At 34.6% G+C, this 20205-nt stretch overlaps 3 protein-coding genes and 1 long non-coding RNA gene across 6 annotated transcripts in view; 2 read left to right on the forward strand and 2 right to left on the reverse strand.

Moving 5' to 3' along the window:
• The window catches only part of LOC110007001 (uncharacterized), a 78174-nt gene that overhangs the window by 13420 nt on the left and 44549 nt on the right, over positions 1–20205 (forward strand). The window contains exons 5-6 of one of the 3 annotated variants that reach the window (XM_088858462.1): positions 720–827; positions 4304–4683. The exons of 1 other annotated variant lie outside the window; for it this stretch is intronic. In XM_088858462.1, the coding sequence (XP_088714588.1) occupies positions 720–827; positions 4304–4393 (198 nt within the window). In that variant the 3' untranslated portion in view covers positions 4394–4683. Of the gene's footprint in view, positions 1–719; positions 828–4303; positions 4684–20205 lie in introns of those variants that run through there. One more of the 3 variants, XM_088858465.1, reaches the window with a different exon arrangement.
• Positions 6286–7915, reverse strand: LOC148783309 (uncharacterized). The gene is made up of 2 exons (XM_088858468.1): positions 7896–7915; positions 6286–7086 (listed from the first exon to the last, which is right to left on the reverse strand). The coding sequence occupies exon 2, from the start codon at positions 7076–7078 to the stop codon at positions 6626–6628; it is 453 nt and encodes a 150-aa protein (XP_088714594.1). The 5' UTR covers positions 7079–7086; positions 7896–7915; the 3' UTR covers positions 6286–6625.
• LOC148783310 (uncharacterized) lies at positions 12136–14873 on the reverse strand. Its single transcript, XM_088858467.1, has 3 exons — positions 14727–14873; positions 14214–14389; positions 12136–13268 (listed from the first exon to the last, which is right to left on the reverse strand). Exon 3 carries the CDS (start codon positions 13083–13085, stop codon positions 12507–12509), a length of 579 nt encoding a protein of 192 aa, XP_088714593.1. The 5' UTR covers positions 13086–13268; positions 14214–14389; positions 14727–14873; the 3' UTR covers positions 12136–12506.
• On the forward strand, positions 15065–16683 carry LOC148783311 (uncharacterized). The gene is made up of 2 exons (XR_016050388.1): positions 15065–15220; positions 16308–16683. It is a non-coding gene; the product is annotated as an uncharacterized LOC148783311 (long non-coding RNA).

A 20205-nucleotide genomic window follows, 5' to 3' on the forward strand; every position in this document is an offset into this window, starting at 1 on the left:
TCGTCAATTCTATGCTCGTGCATTGGCAGCTCATGAGGTGCTCACTCCCGTCATAAATCCTTCACAAATTATGGTGGACTCCTAGAAACATGAGTAACTCCGGTGTCAAAAATCCTTAAGATGGCCCAAAAATCTATTTCATACCTAACTATGACATTTATAGCCCTAAAAATGGTAAAGGTCGAGAAGATCTATGCACACTTAATTTTTTTGAAAATGGATGGTCTAGATAATATATTAGGATATGCAAGTCCAGATAATATTTTATGATATGCTAGTTTAGGACTTGAGAAGATCTTTTGTATTCGTACATCTCAAGATCAAGATGATCAATTACAGATTTTTTTGACATCAGAAAAATCTTTTTCAGTGGATTTTTGAGGTGCAACTTACTTCCATAGTATAAACCTAGAACTTATATAATCTTTTTCTATATTAATATATCATCACTTTTTCTAAAAAAGAAAAAGGAAAGGAAAAATGTAACTTTTGCATTTTGGCCTTTTTGAATTGTCATCATTGGGCGTTCTTTTTTAATACCTTGGTTGTTGTTTGAGACTCCGAACATGTTCAGGAAATCTAACTTTTATGGGATTGGGGTAAAATATGATTCATAGCATGAATAATTTAATAAATCTCATTCGCTCACTACACAATCTTCTTTATTTAAAAATCTAAAAAACAAACAAGACGATGTAACTATAAATTTGGCCGAACAGGCCCAGACGATGGCTTCTCTACTTCCAGAGCTTGCAAGGGTAGTGACAAAAGAGATGGCTCTTTTAGAGGAGACTCTTGAATTGCTAGCTGTTGTTGCCGATTTAGAGGTAAAACCTACTTCTCTCTCTCTCTATTTTTTGATTTCTCTGCCAAGTTATTTTTGTTCTTTTATTTTATTTCCCTCTTTACACCCTCCTTGATGCTGTACCTAAACGTTGAGCATGTGTATGGAGGGAGCACACTGTACATCTAATCGCTCGAGAAAGTTTGGAAATTTGTAAATTTTAGGAATGCCATATGATAGAGAAATTTGGATTTTCAGTACCTAAAGACTAGGATCTAATCATTAAAAAATTAGATGATAATGATAATAATAATAATAATAGGGAAATGTTTCTATACTTCCCCTACAATATAGAAGATAAATGATTCTCCTACCATCCAGCCGTCCAATTTTGTTCAAGAGATCCATTCACCATTTGATCTTAGAACTGACATCTTGAAGTATTTTATTTTTAGTTTTTTTTTATACAATTTGTATTAATATAAAATTTGGTACTGCTATGTTCTCATTGCGGTGCATCTATAAAAAATATTAAAAATATTGTTTTGATAAAATATAATGACCAAAATACCCCTTAAAGATTTCAGGGGTATCTTGGTTATTTTATTTTATTGAAAATATTGTTTTAATATTTTTTGCAAGTGCAAGTTTAATAGAGGATTGGACATAAAAAATTTGGTATCAAAATAGTTTATAGAAAAAAATTTTAAAATAAAATAGTGTAGAGATATGGCATTGTGAATGGGGCAATCTTAGCAACTCCATTTAGAATAGAAGATTGAACAAGGGGAAGTATATAAGTTTTATGCTGTAGGGAAAAAGTAAAAAGCTTGCCTATAATAATAATCATAACAACAACAAGAAAGATGACGATAACAACAATAATAATAAGAATAATAGCAGCAGCAATAATAGCTCTTCATCATCATCATTATCGTTATTATTATTGTTATTTATTTGTGCAAGATTGGTTCCTACAATAAGGTTGTCATATTTTGGGTCCTCAAAATACTCCTCGGGATTTTATCCAAGGGAGTGTATCTTGGATATCCTCTATCTAATTTGGGAAAGGAGCTTGGGTTGTGGTGTCCCACACCATAGTCACCATATTGTGGTTTTCATTTCCACTGACACCACTCCACTAAGACCATAAAAAAACTAATTTCTAAACCATTTGAAAAAAAAAAAATGAACACAAGAAAGAATAATTCACGTTTTCTTTCTCCAGATTGTGAATGTTGTGATGCAGATCCGAGCTTTTGTCATTAGTTCCATACCTTTGCCAAGGCCTAGGGAAATCTAATTTTCCCAACTTGCATTTTTTTTTGTATAGAACCCTAATCTAGTAGTAGCAAGAAGTTAATGTTCACATTTTAAGTAGTGTTACCTGGACACTGACACTGGTAATGGTATTTAGTACTTTTGTAGGTGTCTAGTATGTGGAGCCAAAAACTCAGTATCTTTTGGATACGGCAGGACAAGTAATACTAAATAAGATAATAATTATCATCATCCGAGCTTTATCTCAACTATTTGGGATTGATTATATGAATCATGTTCTGCAATTCTACTCTATTAAGGTCATAAATTTAGTTAGATCATAAGTCACTATATCTTTTCTCACTACTTCCATCCATATTCTTTTGAGCATTTTTCTTGCCTTTTTAGACATTAAATGTTGGAGTGGTAGACATTGACATCATATTTTAGTAGCCAAGATGTTGGTAGTTCAAGCCTGCTCGTACGTTTTTTGCGGTGTTTTATTCTGTAGAGGATAATTAGGTTTGTATATATAATATATTATCCAAATTGATTCATATAGAACCGTATTGCGGCCTTTTCCTTCTAGTGCTCCACCTCTAGGAGTATATTCTCCATTTATTCGCTAAGGTAAAATTTAATATAGAAGTAATTTTAAGACCCAAAATTTAGGCATAAAACATCTTCAACCCAAAATAATAATAATAATTGCACTCTCTATGCACTTTTCGAAAAGGAAAAAGTTTACATAAGGATGCTACCTTATAATGTAGAACTACAGATGGCCCTCAAAAATACATCGGAAAAGGTAGTTTTAATGTTGAAAAACCCTTTGATTGATCATCTCGACATCGAGATGTATGACTATGAAAAATAAAAAGATTTTAAGTCGCAGAAATAGTGCATTTTACAACATAATATCTACACTGTCCATTTTCAAGATTTTCATATGTTTATAGATCTACTTGATTTTAACCAGTTTTGAAATTTAAAATTTTATGATTAGATATAAAAATAGATTTTGAGATAATCCTAAGAACATTTTACATCAAAATTATATACCATGATAAAATTTGAAGGTGCACCTTACCTCTACACCTACGGATGCGTCCGTATGCAAAGTGCACCCTTTCAAAAAATGGCCTCCAAATCGAACAAAGATCATCTAATTTTTAGGTGGTGAAATCTAAGTTGTTTAAAAATTTCAATTTTTTTTTTTTGTTTTTTAGAAAATAACATCTAGTAATCCTTAGGTAGTTTTCATAATTTCAGATTGAAAAAGTCCGCCCATGTAGGTTCACAATAATGCTCCCATGGGAGCATGGTTCTTCAATTTCACCACCATTGTCCAAAAATCTTAGCTCTTATTCTTTGCGGCCTTCATACATTTCCCATTGGTAGACACCCCTTGTGATATTGCTGCATTTTACTGTTGCGTGGAGTATGCTGATGAGTGACCCTATCTCTTTCTATAAAACTTGATTTTTTCTAGATCTCCTTCTATCCACTCGACCTTAGGGCCAAGATTTCCTTAATTCAATATTACGATATAAAAAATACAAAGTCTTGTTGATGGACGTTTCACGTAATTTTTGCAATGCAGATAATTCAATTAGCACTGATTTATGAAAGAAAATGATACCAAAATAAAAACAGAAATTAAAATTGGACAATAAAAGTGGAATGACATTTTAAGAAATGCAGTGGACTCGACGACCATCAACCCAACTTTGTCAAGTTATAGGAATGAGTTGGTTTAGGTGTTGATGATTGCATTACTGCTTTCCAGTAGGAATCATGCAAAAAATAGAAAAGTAAAGAAGGGGGATGACTTTAGGCAGGTTTGGTTGGTGCATAAATATTTCCTTAGAAAAAATATTTATATATGTAAACAATTTGCAGGAATGTGTTTTGCAAATTTTCTTTTCTCCATGTTTATTAACACGTTCAAAAAACACAACATAATGAATTTCATTCAAATATATTTCTTAAATATGTATTCAAATATTTATATATAATTATATAAATTTGAATATATTTCATAGATATGTTCATGGTGTGAATCGTATCTAGTGATGTGTTAAGATTCAAATTCATTTATAATTTGAGCATAGCATACCCCGGGGCCATGGCCTCCCAATGCACACAAATGAGATCATTTCGAAATTTATTTACTATAACGTTAGTTACTAGTATTAAATCTCTTTGATCTTGGCAATTGATGTTTGATTGTTTTTCTCTCTTGTTGAAATTAAGCAGCTTGAAGAGAGAAGCCTAAGGTGCCACATTATTCAACTAAGGACTCAGCAACACAAAGATGAGTTACCAAGTAGAGTCGTGCATCCTTGAAGCCTACGGAGATGAAGGCCGCATATATACTATTTATCTTGTTCTCCTTGTTTTTATTTTACTTGTCTAATACTCATTCGCTTTCACATGTAAACATGGGTCTAGCGAACGGGGAGAATGATTTTTTTAAAAGGGTTCTTCTTTAGGCATTCTCACTTTGTATATTATTCTAGGAGCTTCTAAGATGATGGGATGCCTGTGATCTTTTGAGAAAACATTACTAATGTTTGGATGGTCAAGATCTTTCAATGCAAATATTTAAGCAGTCACTAGGATCTTTCCTATGAAAAGCTTTTGACACCATCAATTCGCATGATTTTCGAAGCGCTTTTGTGTGCATGTGTGTGAGAGAGGGTCTCTGACTTCATCACTACGCATGAGTTTCATGCAATTGTGTGTGTTAGAGAGAGATATGACTCCATCACTATGCATGAGCTTCTATGTTGAGAAGCACATTTGCCGGTGTGTATGTGTGTTAGAGAGAGAGAGATATGACTCCATCCCTATGAACTTCTATGTTGAGAAGCACATTTGGGTGTGTATGTGTGTTAGAGAGAGAGATAGAGAGATTTTGGTACGTTGTGCAAGGGCCTAGGGTTATCAGCGATTAGCTCAAGGATGGAGCCCACCATTGGGGTTACGCTCTGATGGTCTCCATCACCGCCCATCAATTCAATGGACGATCCCGAGCTCTAGAGTATTAGGGTTTTTCCAATAATACCTGGATTAAGTTGAATACCTCTGACTTACCTAAAACGACAAGAGCCCTATAGTTTTAGAAAAGTATTAATTATCTTATCCTTTTATGTGCATGTATTGCATGCTTTTGTAGTAAGCATTCCAATTCATGCACTTGTTTTGTTTTCCACTACCACGCTTAGACGTTAATAAATTTCAAATGCATTTCGTACTACAACCGGTGCCCAAACTGGATAGACCACTTCTTCCCCTACATCATAAAACTTATATGTTTACCTTATCCAACCCTCCATTTTGAATGGAGGGCTAAGATTGCTCCAATCACAATATCATGTCTCTATACCATTTTATTTTTAATTTTTTTATATAAAACATTTTGACACCAAATTTTGAACATCCAATCATCTATTAAACTCGCACTTGCCAAAAATATAAAAAAAATATTTTCAATAAATTTAAAAGACGAAAATACCCCTGAAAGATTCAAACGGTATTTTGGTCATCATATTTTATCAAAAAATTATTTTTATATGTGCACCGTAATGAAAAGATTTCATGTACCAAATTTTATATTAATACAATTTGTATTAAAAAATTTAAGATAAAATACTTTGAGGTGTCGGATCTAAGATCAAATGGTAAGTAGCTCACTTGATCAAAATTGTACGGCTGGATGGTAGGGCAAGTATAGGTCTCCTATGCTTCGATCACGGAGGAGGAAGGTTATATTAGGAATTTAGTGGAAAACCGAACTTTGACCAATAAGCATTCTTGCAAAGTGAAAAACCAGCTTCACTCTGACACTCTTACATTAGTAAATTGAAGGTTTGAACTTTCTTTAGATAGGTAGAAATTTTTTTTATTTTACCTTGTCGAAATAAACTATTTGTAAATTCAAATATTCCTATGTGTAAATGAATCACGAACATTACTGGATGTAATTTTCAAACATTACTGGATGTACATTGAAAAAAAAAAAAAAAAATTTAAAATCATAACTCTTCATAAGAAGGGAGCGGTTAGCCAAATCGTCGTGAATGATGTAGTTTCATTGTAGAAAACCTTTGTGATAGCATGAAAAAATATATATTGAGTCTATTTTTTGAAATTTAAAGTTCCAAAAATAGTACCGATCCAGCACATTTATAAACTCTGATTTTGCAAGAATGCCATTGAGGTGTTTCTCTAAGTGATTTAAGAAAATATTTCATATCATATATTGTTCTTGTCCACACAACCAAATAGGCCAATAACATAGAGGAATGAAAGTCTATTACAAGACCTAAAAATTGGTATGGATAAATTTGATTTAAAAAAGAAAACATAGAACTCCAACTTTCTCCTCTTTTTCTCTTCTCTCTCTTTTAACCAATCCTCCTCAGGCCCTTCTTTCTCTTTTAACCAATCCTCCTCAGGCCCTTCTCTCTCACATTTCTCTCCAATAGCCTATCTTTCTTAACATGTCTCTCCACCAACCTAGAATTCTAGAGCAAGAGGGAATCACCATTCCAAAAGGCAGTGCTCAAATTCACCTCAAATTGAGAGCAAGAGGGAATCACCATTCCAAAAGGCGGCGCTCAAATTCACCTTGCCCTGAATTCGACCTAAAGGACACGTAAGAAGCATCGACGCAAACCCCCAATCACCGTATCCAATCAAGTTGCTTAGATGAATCCAAGTTGAGCCAAGAAGCTTATCTGATAAGAGGAAACCACGCTTCTCATAAATCTTGACTATAACTGAGAAATCATTTTCATCGTCTTGGGAGGTTTGCTTGAAGAGGAAGTTGTCATCCACATGGAAGATGAACTTTTCTTTCCATACTGCATCTACACGGCCACCGGCATTTACGACCTTTGACTTCTGCTTTATTTGCTGCTGCTTTTCTTGTGGGGCGATCCAAAGTACCGCGTTGATTTTGCGCTTGGTGGATCTTTGTGGTTGAAGTTCCATTGCCGAAATAAGGGTCACCTCGAAAACCTTCATCTTAGTCCCTAAGAAAGAAGCACAAAGAGTTGTTACTGATAGGAGCAAAAGAGTTTGAAAATGCTGGGTGGGATGAGGAAATTGGCTATGGTAATTATTTATATAATTGAAGTTGGAAAGATGACCGAAATCACACAAAATATCAATGCCTACCAATTTTTTTTGGATTTCAACGATTCAAAATTAACCGTCTAAAACCGTCTCAAATTTGTTGTAATAATTTGTCTCGGTGTTACGTAGTTTAAATGAATCATGTAATGATTTTCTTGAATGGGATAATCAAAAGATTTGATTTTCTTCAATGGGATAATGTAAAGATTTTATGGAATCCTTGACTATAAAAAGAGAAGTGATTTGTTTAAAGGAAACCTTATCTCAAGGCTGAATAAGAGGCTTTCCTTCAAATTTGATGAAAAATCTTATCTAAATTCTAAACCCTAAATTCAAAGCTTTCTTTCAAAATTCATGAAAAACCCATTTAAGAGAAAGAGTATTATGTAAAGAGGCCCTAGGGTATCTCTTTCTATCGTATTTTATCATCATTAAGATAAGATTTTCTTGAATCCTTGGCCCTTTTAAAGGACAAGTGATTTGTAAAAAGAAAACCTTATCTAAAAGCTAAATACTAGGCTTTCTTTCAAATTTTATGAAAAATCTTATTTAGACCCTAAATATAAGGCTTTCTTTCAAAATAAAATAAAAAAAAACCCATTTAAGTGAGAGTTATCTCTTTCTATCATATTTTTCCATCGTTAATGGGTTCTTTAATTTATAATTTTTGTAGTTTTGGTATATTTTGACCACTGCTTTTGGTCACCTTGATTAATGTATATTCTCTCACTCACACCCCGCACCCACACAATGAAAGTCATTTGTGAATATCCGAGCAAGATTAAAGAAGCAAAAACACATTCAAAAAATTTTCAAGGAAAATGATCAAGAAACAAAGCCGAAACTAATACACTTCAGTTGATTCAAAAAAGAATCTATTCGAAGGGTGCTCGCGTAGACTTTGTCTACCCTCACAAAGAATTTCCGCAACAGTAATTCTACTGCCGAGAACAATTGGTCAATGATGGAACTGGGTTTGTCAATGTGAAAATCAGAGTAAATTTCATATAAAAAGACCATTTACTTTACTCTTGTAGGAGTATTCTATCTATTTACTCTCTCGGGCAAAATATAATAGGTGTGGTTTCTATAAGGTTGCAACCTTAAACAATCCAATTAAGGCACACCTCGAAATTGTATCATAACATGTAATTTTGGTGAAAAAATCTATTTGGATTATCTCAAAATCTATTGTTATATCTAATTATAAAATTTTATGCTCCAAAAATAGATAAAATCAAGTAAAACCATAAACACATGAAAATTTTGAAAATGGACGGTCTAGATAATGTATTGTAAGATGCACTATTTTTGGGACTCAAAATGGATGATCTTATTCATACATCTCAATGGCGATATGATCAATTAAAAGTTTCTTTCAATATTAAAACACCTTATCCGGTGGATTTTTGAGGTGCAATTGAAATTCCACATTTTAAGATTGCAACCTTAAAAAAACTTGTTCCAAATCTGATATAAAGTTATTTATGGCCCACAATTTCTTGGGGTGTAACCGCATCAACTCAAACACTAACTTCAATTTTGTGGGATGTAACCGCTTCAACTCCCTCAATCAAAAGACGTATTTGAGAGGATTTTTTCAAGTTGAAAATTTGAGAATCAATGAAAATCACTAGACGATAAACTTCAAAAGAAAAAAAAAAAAAAAAAAAAAAAAAGAATTTTGAGTTTCCACAAACATAGATTCCCTCTTCAAAAAATTAGATAGTTTCTATTCAATCTTGAGATTTTATTTTGTTCAATGACGTGGAAGTGCAATTTGGGTTATTTTTATATATTTATTTATTTATTTATACATTAAGATTAGTCTATGGAATGAAGATGTTACATCTCCAAAATTTGTGGAGTCCTAATTCACCTAACAAAAATTAGGATCTTAGAATTACACCTATATCGGGTTTTACCTTAGGAAGTAAATGGACAATATACTCCCATAGGAGTATAAAGTCTCTTCACAAAAAAAAAAAAAAATTGCTTTCTCTATACCCTTTAAAAAAAACGGCCTCAAAGTTGAACGTTAGGGGTGGAAATGTACCCCATGGCCCATTCTAACCATAAAATACTAGGGCGTGAGCCACGAAATGTGGCCCAAGGACAGAGCCAAGGCCACAACATGGCTAGCCTAGTTCAGCACCGCTTGGTCCCCTTTTTTTCTTTTAGTTTCCTAAATTTATTTATATTTGACCCGGCCCCGCCTGGCCTTAAAAAACCAGAGCCCTTTGTTGCCCAAGGGTCATGCAAAGGCCACAACATTGCCGGCCTAGTTTAGCCCAGCCTGACCCTCTTTTTTCTTTATTTGTCCTTGATATATTTTTCTTTTATCTGGCCGTTGGCTCGGCCCTTATAGGGTTAGGGCCTATTAGGGTCGAGCCTGAACCTACGCCAAGGCTTTTTTGGCCCTGTCAGGGAGTGCCTAGGCCGACCCTCCAGGGACTAGGGCAAGGTTAGAGCAAGGCCGGCCCATAGCCCAGTCCTTTGCCAGCTCTATTGAACACAACCACACAATTTTGGAGGGTAAAATCTAAGCGCTAACAAACTCAAAATTCTATTCTTTTTCTTTTGAAAATAATCATGTAGTGATTCTTTCCCAAAATTTCAGATTAAAAAGATCCTCCAAATAGGTCTCAAACTAAGGGAGTACACCTACATTATGCTCCAAAGGAGCATAGTACACAATCTCATGGGAAAGAAAACGAAATTACCTTATAAGTTTTAAGTGACATCTTGAGTTACAAGCATCCACAAGCGTTGATATGCAATGCAATGCGGCACCAGCCTTTCCCTTTAATACATTTGACTGCTGGGAAGAAAATTGCTCTTGTATACAGTTTTTATGAGTCTATAGAGAAATGAGTCCCCTCTTACAAATTTATTTTTGAGATAGATTTTTTAACTCAATTTATAAGAACATATAATCTCTAACAAGTAGATCATGAATATGAAAAAATAAATCATCATCATCAAGTCTTTTTTCAAGTAATTGGGGTCGACTACAGGAATCCTAGTCCTCAAATATGCTATATTAAACTATGTCTTTTTGGACTACTTCCAACCACATCCTTTTGGGCTTGACCCTTGCCTTTTTCAATCCTTCTACTTGAACTAACTCACACTTCCTAACAGGTGTTACACTGGGTCGGTGCCACACATAGAGTGATAAATTATATATTGCTTTGGCAGGAGTATAAGACACACTGACCGGATTGTTACATGCTGCATTTTTTTTAATCGAAATTTTAGATCTACTTAAAAATCACTGGTTGATTTTTTCAATAAGGAAAGGTAGATATCACCCTTGAATAATTGGATGGTCTTCCTATAATCTTCAAACATTAGTTCATTCTTTCAGACAGGTGTGTGATTTGATTTTATTTATTTATTTCTTTTGTTTTGAGGTCAGTCTCTACGTTTTGAAGTCCTCTAACATGAATTTTGAAGGTGTTATATACAGTTATGTGTCTATGATGTGTCCGTCTTTGAACAGTAGACAGTGTTGGCATGCAATATTTAGCCTCTTATGGAGTGTCGAGGTAACACTGTTAGAAGGTTGACGCCCGAAACAATCAAACAAGTTGTAGCTTCAAATGGTGTCAAATAGATTATGAAAAATCTTGCTTATGGCCAAAGAAAAATATTTTAATACACCTAATTACAAAATTTAAATACTCAAAAATAATGTAAATTGAGCATATCTCTAAACACTTGCGCTCAACCTTGCCCAGGTTCAAACCAGGTTTGCGCCCAGGTCCGAACCTTATCTTGTGGCCTGCCTAGCCAAAGTACGAATCGGGTTCACACCCAAGTCTGAACCTAGGCCCTCTTCTCTAGTCCAAGTCAGGGCTCATGCCCAGTTAATCCCAATATCTTGATTCAGGTCCACACTTGGGTTTGAACTCAAGTCTATCCATGAGTAAGGCTTACCCCTGGTCTAGGCCACGGTTTAACCCGTGTCTAGTCTAGGTCTAGCCAAATTCGAGTCTAAGCCCAACTATGTGATATGGCAGTGTGGAACACGGTCGTAAATGATAGGATGGTAAACCATGGATTCCAAAACTTGAAATCCTTCGAGTCTAAGCCCAACTATATGATATTGCAGTATGGAACACTGTCGTAAATGATAGGATGGTAAACCACGGATTCCAAAACTTGAAATCCATTTTTTCTTATGTCCATGTATCTTGATGTCAAGATGATCGATTTGAAGATATTTAGGCATCTAAACAACCTCTTCCAGTGAAATTTTTTAGGACGGCTCTGAGTTGATTAGTTAAAGCCTTGTCTCTGTATAAACTTTTTAAAGAAAGAAAGTACATTAAAATTCTAGAGAGAAAATCTGAATCAAATTTTGTTTCCAATGGACTTGGCAATGATTGTAAAGAATCCATGAATTTTGTATAGTTTATCCAAACAAGTGATTTGAAGAATCCATAACAAAAATCTTTGATACTAAAAATCCATAGATTTTATTGGATTCCAAATATCCAAGATTCCTAAGCCCTTAGAGAGAGAAAGCCTAAAACCTTTGAGAGAGAATAACTTCAGAGAAAAAAACCTAGAAAGTGTCTCTAAAAGTAACCTTTGAGTAGATCTGATCTCTTTATCTTGTGGAGATAGCTTGAAAATGTGAACCACGTAAATCTCAATAAGTTTTATTTCTTATTTGCATGATTTCCTATTCATACACACACATCGCTTTATTTGCATGATTTTTTATTTGATTTTGCAAGATTTCCTACTAATACACACATATCGCTTTATTTGCATGATTTTTTATTTTATTTTGCATGATTTCCTAATCATACAAGAGGTACTTAGCTAATAACAAGAACGGTGAACCAAGGCATATGATTATTTTTCAAAAAACAGAAAAAATGCCCTCAATATAGGATTGAGGTTAATTAAAAGAATACGCAAAGATCCAAATATGTAAAATAGTGGTCCACCCAAAATGCTATGTTGTACACACAAATGAAATTAAATATATAAAATAAAATGTAAAATTAATCAAACTTCTCTATACATTAAAGAAAACAAGTAATTAAATTCTTAAGCAAATCCAAATCTTGTATTGATTTTCTAGCTATTTAAATCTTTAGTATCATCAAATCTCTCTCTTGCCCTATATAAAGATGCTCTGGACTCCATAGGCAATTCAGATCACAAATGTCTGGTAAATTGAAGATGGAGGCGAAATCGTCATCTTGAGATGATGTTGTCACAGAACTCCAGTCAAAGTAAACTTCCACGTTTGTTATCAAGGGATTCTGGTCCTACAAGTCTGGCATTTTTCCTTCCTCTATGCTGTGATGGTTGGGAATGAAATTATCTTCATTCTTAGTTGACGCCTCACCAGCGTTTGCTTGGTGGTGGCACTAGCATGGCTTGTGTGGGCCGTGTTGTCGTAGCTTGTGTGGCCACCACTGGGAAAGTAACTACTTCCATCACAAGTAGCGTCGTCCTCACCAGCAAGAGAGGTCCTGGGAGGCTCGCTAGTTTGGTTGTAGGCTCCCCTTCCACCATAGGCAGCATCGGCATGGTATACGTGACTTGAGTGGGCCATGTTTCTACCAAAGGCAACATAGGCCTCACCGGCCGGAGAGGTCGTGGGAGGCCCGCTAGTTCGGATGTAGGCACCCCTTCCACCACTGCCACCACCGGCATAGTATGTGTGAATTGAGTGGCCGCTGTTTCCACAACAAGCAGCATGCGCCTCACCAATGACAGAGGTCGTGGGGAGCCCACTGGTTCCGATGTGGGCTTCACTTCCACCACAAGCAGCATGGGCCTCACCGACAGGATAGGTCGTAGGGAGCCTGCTAGTTTGGATGTGGGCTCGGCTTCCACCAAATGTTGTGGCTTGCACACTAGTAGGCATAAGCAATTCGGAAGTTCTGATATTTGAGGTTGGTGGGTGTCGGAACCACCGGGCCAAGTTGGAGCTATTATGGAGGGCCAACTTGGAAAGGGTTTCGTGCTGGCGTTCCAAAGTCGTTCGTCATAATGTAAAAGCTTCACATAGTGCTTCTGAAATTCGGAGGGGAGCTTCACAAAATGTCTCCTGAGGTCATAAACAATGTTACCATCACCATTAGAATCCATGATAATAGAACAACTTTCTTTTAAAATTGGTTAACTCAAAACGTAAAATTAAATCCAATCAAAACAATATTTGCAGATATAAAATTGTAATGTTAAGGAGAAGCATTAACATTAACTATTCTGTTCATTATTCGTTGCTTGTTCCTTTGTCATTTTGTCCAACCAAATCAAGGCATCCCAATCAGATTCAGCTCTCCAAATTTCTAACTAAACCTTGCTGCCGAGTTACCTATTTCCAAATGATTTTATTAAAGTTCAAGTTCAAGCCAGTGTGGCGGGACTCAGCCGAGTCCACTCGGGACCAAGTGAGTTACTCAGCCTTGCCCTATGTGCTTGTATACCATCTAACCAGTAAGTCGTTTTAAGCTTTTTGTGAAAATTAAGTATGTCATATAATATATCCTATCATTTTTTTCTTCGTTTCTATTTTTAGTATGAAATTGGCTAAGTAACTCGGATGGATAACTCCCTTCGACCAAGGGGCGAGTCCTGACACACTGGTTCAAGCTTTTTTGATACTTTTGATTCTATAGAAATATTAGTCTCAAGTCCCTATGGTTTACTACTGGCTTGAAAATTCAAATGGGTTTGTAACCCAAATATGGAATGTAAAATTATTTGACTTGAATTTATAAAAAACTGCCAGTCACTCGATGCCTGGCCATCACTGAAATCGGTGATATCCCACCGTGAAGTATGTTTTCTAGGAATGGGAGTTCTTTCTTCAAAAAATTGAGGTGCCCGAGACAGCTGCAACACGGTTTTGAATGTTATAGAAGAATTAAATTCTTATAGTTATTTTTTTCCACTAGAGAAAATATCATTAAAATGAGAATGTTTGTAAAAGACAAGAGAAATACATATTAAGTGCAAGTGATGAAGTATAAATGGGTAATCGCATTACCATAATTTCCAGAATTGATGTTGGTTCTTGGGAAAAATCTGCTTTTAGAGCAACAATGTTGGATAAGTCCATTAAAATCCTCTTCTTCAACTTTTAGATCTGATCCAAGATCTCCCAAACTTCTTCTTTTGAAAATACATTTTTCCCACTAAATCTTCATTATTTATTGCAATGCTCTGCAAATAAAAAACCAACATCAGATGTGACAATGAGGAATTGAGTAATGAAGGCGGGATTGTTAATAACTATTATCAACCTTAGTGTTTAAAAAAGGTTGGATTGTTAGAATCGTCTCGTAATAGATCATAATAAGTGTGAACCGACCCGGTTCACAGTCGAAACCTGGAACTGGGCCCCTTCCCACAAAACCAGCTGGTTTGGTTGTGCAATCAACTGATTTTGTAGGGAACTAGAGGTGGAAATGGGCCAGCTGGTTTGGTTGTGCCTCAGTTGGAGGAAAATAAGAATTAAAAGAGAAACAATTTTTAGAATTTTAAAATTCCCTTAATTTACCTCTTCAATCTCCTCCAATGCTCCAACATAATTTCTTCTCTAATACATCTCATTTAGTTATAAAGTCTAGGTTACTAGCCAAATTTCTCCAAACTTTGTTTTTTTTTTTTGAATTTGCCCATGGAAGTTTTCTGGAGAGAGATGATCAAAAGGCTTTAGCACAAGAAAAGAAAACATAAAAAATATGACGGTTTATCATAATAAAATTATGTTATTCCAAAGTGTTAACATCTTGAAAACATGTGATTCCAAGTCAAGACACAAAGGCATACAAAAGGTGTGGCTAATTCTAATGCTTGATGCAACTATAAAGTTTAAGCTACATAGTAATAGGGATTGTACGCGCAACCATGTTTTTGGTATAAAGCCAAAAAAGAACAAAAAAAATGTTGGTAATGCATTTCCCATATTTCTTCTGGACATAGCCAAACAGTAGCGATGTATTTCCCAAGTTACATCTAAAGGTTATCCAAACAGTGACAATCCATTTGCAGGTAATGTATTACGCCGTAATCTATTATGGCAGTAATATATTTCATAGACAATATATTTCCAGGTTTCCAAACGGCCCCTGAAGGAAAATGGTTTGATAGACTCTAAATGCCGTAATGTATTGTGCTTGAACATTATGGTTGTGAAAAACATTGAAAAAGTATAGAATGAGACCATTTGCCTTTGATACAAGGTGGTCACATTAGTCTTGACCATTAGATGAGACATTGGGCGGTTACAATTATTCTATTGACCAAGCTCAAACTTCAAAAGAAATGTTTTCGAACTTTGTGTCACATCCAAACTATCAAATTTCACATCAAATAGTTGTAAGAATTATGATTACTTTGTATCAAAGATAAATGGTCTCACTATATACAATCCCAAAAGAATTAGGATTTCAAACTCTATGAATAATATATATTGTAACAAATTATCTAGACTTATCATTTCACCCTAAAAATAACTATTCCTTTCAAGGGATGGGGAAAGTTCTTTAAATAAATGAGTAATTCTTTTCATATTAAAGACTAATAAGTTACCTTTATCGAATGCGATTATCTCCTATGAGGCCATTTATCTTTGGTGCATGGTCATAATTGTTACTTGCCATTAGATGTCAAATTAGATAGCTTGAGGTCTGTCACAAAGATCAATAAATTATTTTTTGAACTTTGGATCTAGTCATTGACATTGACGATCTTGAGGTTGAACTTCAAAAATAACTACATGGTTGCAATCATATATATATATATATATATATATATATATATATATATATATATATATATATAAAGATGGTATACTATGCGACAGTTTATCTTTATTATACGAAGGTAGCGATTGCTACAAGTCATTAGATGTCTAACTAGATGTCTTTGAGTGTTACAAAGTCAAAATTTTCTTCTTCTTCTTTTTTTGAACTTTGATTATAGTCAATGACACATTCACTTCCACCTCATTTTATATCTGACAAACATAAGTCATTGTGACTCGTATTAAAAGTAAATAATCTCTTTATATACTTTTCTATTTTATATGTTTTCAATTGCAAAAATTAGTAACTGATAAGCTTTTGGCCCAAGCTAGGCCTATTGGCTCATTAGCAAAGCCCAACCCCACACTGGGATCCAGAGCGGAAGAAGGCTCATGAGCTAAGCCCATCCCACAACAGGTATCCAGAGCCCAATGACGTGGTCAACAAAGCTTATTACACTATTGATTTTTTATCATCATAAAACTTTCACGATTTTCACAAAATGCACCCATAGTTTACCAAGATTTCTTCTCCCAAGACTATAAGGAAAATTGTTTCGCGTGGGTTGGATCACATTTTTACAATATTCGGTCTAGAAGTATAAAAGATCCATCTTAAAGATGGATGCAAATAGGTGGTCTATCTAAAAACAATTGTAACTAACGGTCTAAATATTTTCTTAATATAATTATTATGTGTAGTTTTCAATTTTTTCATATTCATGATCTCCACGTTAAAGATTATATATTATCTAACAATTAGAATCAAATTATATTTATAATATATATTAATTGCCAAGCCCGCATTTCTACAATATTCTGGCTGATCGCATAAAAACCGTGTCCAAACTATAAAGAGTACTATGCTATAGAGAGAACAGTTGTGAAGTTGTCTTTCTTTTTAGAATGACATCACTGATTTATTTGTAGATAAAATAAATATACTCAATGAAATAGTTACGAATACCTAATTACAGCTGGGCAAGCTTTCTATGCTACCCATACAATATAAAACTTATATGATTCCCCTTATCCGACCCTCCATTCTGAATGGAGGGCTAAGATTGCCCCTATCACATTGTCATGTCCTTACACTATTTTTTTTAAAATTTTTTATATAAAATATTTTAACGCAAAATTTTGGTTGTCCAATAGTCAATTAAACTCGCACTTTTAAAAAATATAAAAAAATAATTCTCAATAAAATAAAATGACTAAACTACCACTGAAAGCATCAAGGGGTATTTTGATCATTATATTTTATCAAAAAATTATTTTTAATATTTTTTATAAATGTACCCCAATGAGAACATGGCACGTACCTGATTTCTTATTCATGCACTTTGTATTAAAAAATTAAAAATAAAATACTCTGAGGCATCGAATCTAGAATCAAATTGTGAGTGGCTCACTTGATCAAAATTGGATGGCTGGATGAAAGAGGAAGCATGGATCTTCTGTAGGGGAAGTATGAAACCCTTTCCCATTACAACGTGATACAAAGAGACCATTTACTTTACTCTTGTAGGAGTATTCTATTTGTTTACTCTATCGGGCAAAATCTAATAGGTGCGGTTTCTATAAGATTGACCTTAAACAATCAATTAAGGTTGTTATATCTAATTATAAAATTTTAAACTCCAAAAATAGTTAAAATCAAGTAAATCCATAAATATATGAAAATTTTGAAATGGATGGTCTAGATAATGTATTATAAGATGTACTTATTTTGGGACTCAAAATGGACGGTCATATTCATACATCTCAATGTCGATATGATCAATTAGAAGTTTTTTCAATATTAAAACAACCTTTTCCGATGGATTTTTTAGATGCATTTGTAATTCTACATTTTAAGGTTGCAACCTTATATAAACTTGTTCCACATCTAATATAGAGTTATTTCAGAGTCACCATTTCTTGGGATGTAACCCCTTCAACTCAAAGACTCATTTCAATTAAAAAAAAAAAAAAAAACAAAAGAGTATGTATCCTATGATTTCATATGCGCATACTACATGTCAACTCCCTCAATCAAAAGACGTACTTGGGAGGATTTTTTCAAGTTGAAAATTTGAGAATCATATGAGAATCACTAGGCGATAAACTTCAAAAGAGAAAAAAAACAAAAAGAATTTTGAGTTTCCTAAAACTTAGATTCCCATTAAGAAAATTAGATAGTTTCTATTCAATCGTGAGATTTTATTTTCTCCAACGACGTGGAAGTGTAATTTGGGTTATTTATTTTTCTTTATTTATACATTAAGACTAGTCTATGAAATGAAGCTTTTACATCTCCAAAATTTGTGGGTTCCAAATTCACCCGAAAAAAATTAGGATCCTAAAATTACACCTATATCGAGTTTTACCTAAGGAAGTAAATAGACAGTAAACTCCCATAGGAGTATAAAGTCTCTTCCAAAAAAAATATATCAATTGCTTTCTCTATACCCTTTAAAAAAACAGCCTCAAAAGTTGAACGTCAGGGGTGGAAATGTGCCCGATGGCCCATTCTGACCCTAAAATACTAGGGCATGAGCCACAATATGTGGCCTAAGGACCGAGCCAAGGTCTCGACATGGCCAGCCCAGTTCAGCTCGACTTGGTTCCCTTTTTTCTTTTAATTTCCTAAATTTATTTATGTCTAACCCGGCCCAGCCTGGCCTTAAAAAACCAGGGCCCTTTATTGCCCGAGGGTCAGGTTTAGGCCACAACATTGCCAGCTTGGTTTAGCCCGGCCTGGCCCCCTTTTTTTCTTTATTTGTTCGGGGTATGTTTTTCTGTTATCTGGCCGCTGGCTCAGCCCTAATAGGGTTAGGGCCTATTCAGACCGAGCCTGGGCCTACGCCAATGCTTTTCTGGCCCGGTCAGGGAGTGCCTCGGCCAACCCTATAGGGGCTAGGGCGGGGCTAGAGCAAGACCGGCCTATAGCCTAGCTTTTGGCTAGCTCTATTGAACAAAACCACACAATTTTGGAGGGTAAAATCTAAGCGCTAACAGCCTCAAAACTCAATTCTTTTTCTTTTAAAAATAATCATCTAGTGATTCTTGAATGGCTCCCAAAATTTCAGATTAACAAGAGCCTCCAAATAGGAATAGGTCTCCAACTGATGGAGTACACCTACATGATGCTCCAAAGGAGCATAGTACACAATCTCATAGGAAAGAAACGAAATTACCATATAAGTTTTAAGTGAGATCTTGAGTTACAAACATCCACAGGTGTTTCCCTTGAATACATTTGACTGCTGGGTGATGTCCTTGGGCTGCGAAGACAATTGCTCTTGTACACAGTTTTTATGAGCCTATAGAGAAATGAGTCCCTCTTAAAAATTTATTTTTGAAATAGATTTTTTGACCCAATTTATAAGGACATATAATCTCTAACATGTAGATCGTGAATATGAAAAAATAAATCATCACCATCATCATCAAGTCTTTTCCCAATTAATTGGGGTGATAGCACGTACTAAATTTGTTATTCATACAATTTGTATAAAAAAAAACTAAAAATAAAATAGTTTGAGACGTCGGATCTAAGATCAAACGGTGAATCACTAAATTAGACAGCTAGATGATAAGGGCAGGATAGAACTTATATGTTGTAGAACAAACATAGAAACCTTTCCCATATCTTTATTCAAAGTGCCTTGTGTCTCTACTAGTCTATCTCCAAAATCAGAAATTGATGGTTAAAATCTTAGAAGTCCTCCTCTTTTTAAAGAATGGCAAACGTACGCATAACATTTATGAATTATCATTTGTTAAGACACCAGGCATTCTTGAATAAACAAAAGTACATGTGGCTATTTATAAAGAGCATGCAGAGTATGCTCTTGTGGGAGCATAAGTTATACGCCTACTGCCTCAGTCAGATGACCTCCTTCCGAAGAATTTTCAAATTTTGAATTTTGAGAACCACCTATAGCTTTAAAAGAAATAAAACTTGAATTTGCCTTCTAAAGTGAACGGTCTCTGTTTTGTTCAATTTTAAGAAATTATTTTTTTCAACGGGGCAATTTTGAGATCTTTTTTATAGAGGCTAGCCTATAGATGAAAATGTTAAATCCCCAAAATTTGAGGTCCTAAGATTACTCCTAAATCGGGTGTTACCCCAAAGAAGGAAATAAACGTAGAATAAGAAGATCAAGAATTGCAATAAAGCCACCCAAAAAGCAAATGAATCGAACACCACGATATTCAGATTTCACCCTACTAACTCAATAAACCA

The sequence above is a fragment of the Amborella trichopoda genome, chromosome 2, assembly GCF_054954075.1.
Source record: "Amborella trichopoda isolate Santa Cruz 75 chromosome 2, AtrichopodaSantaCruz75HAP2 v2.0, whole genome shotgun sequence".
NCBI classification, from domain to species: Eukaryota; Viridiplantae; Streptophyta; class Magnoliopsida; order Amborellales; family Amborellaceae; genus Amborella; species Amborella trichopoda.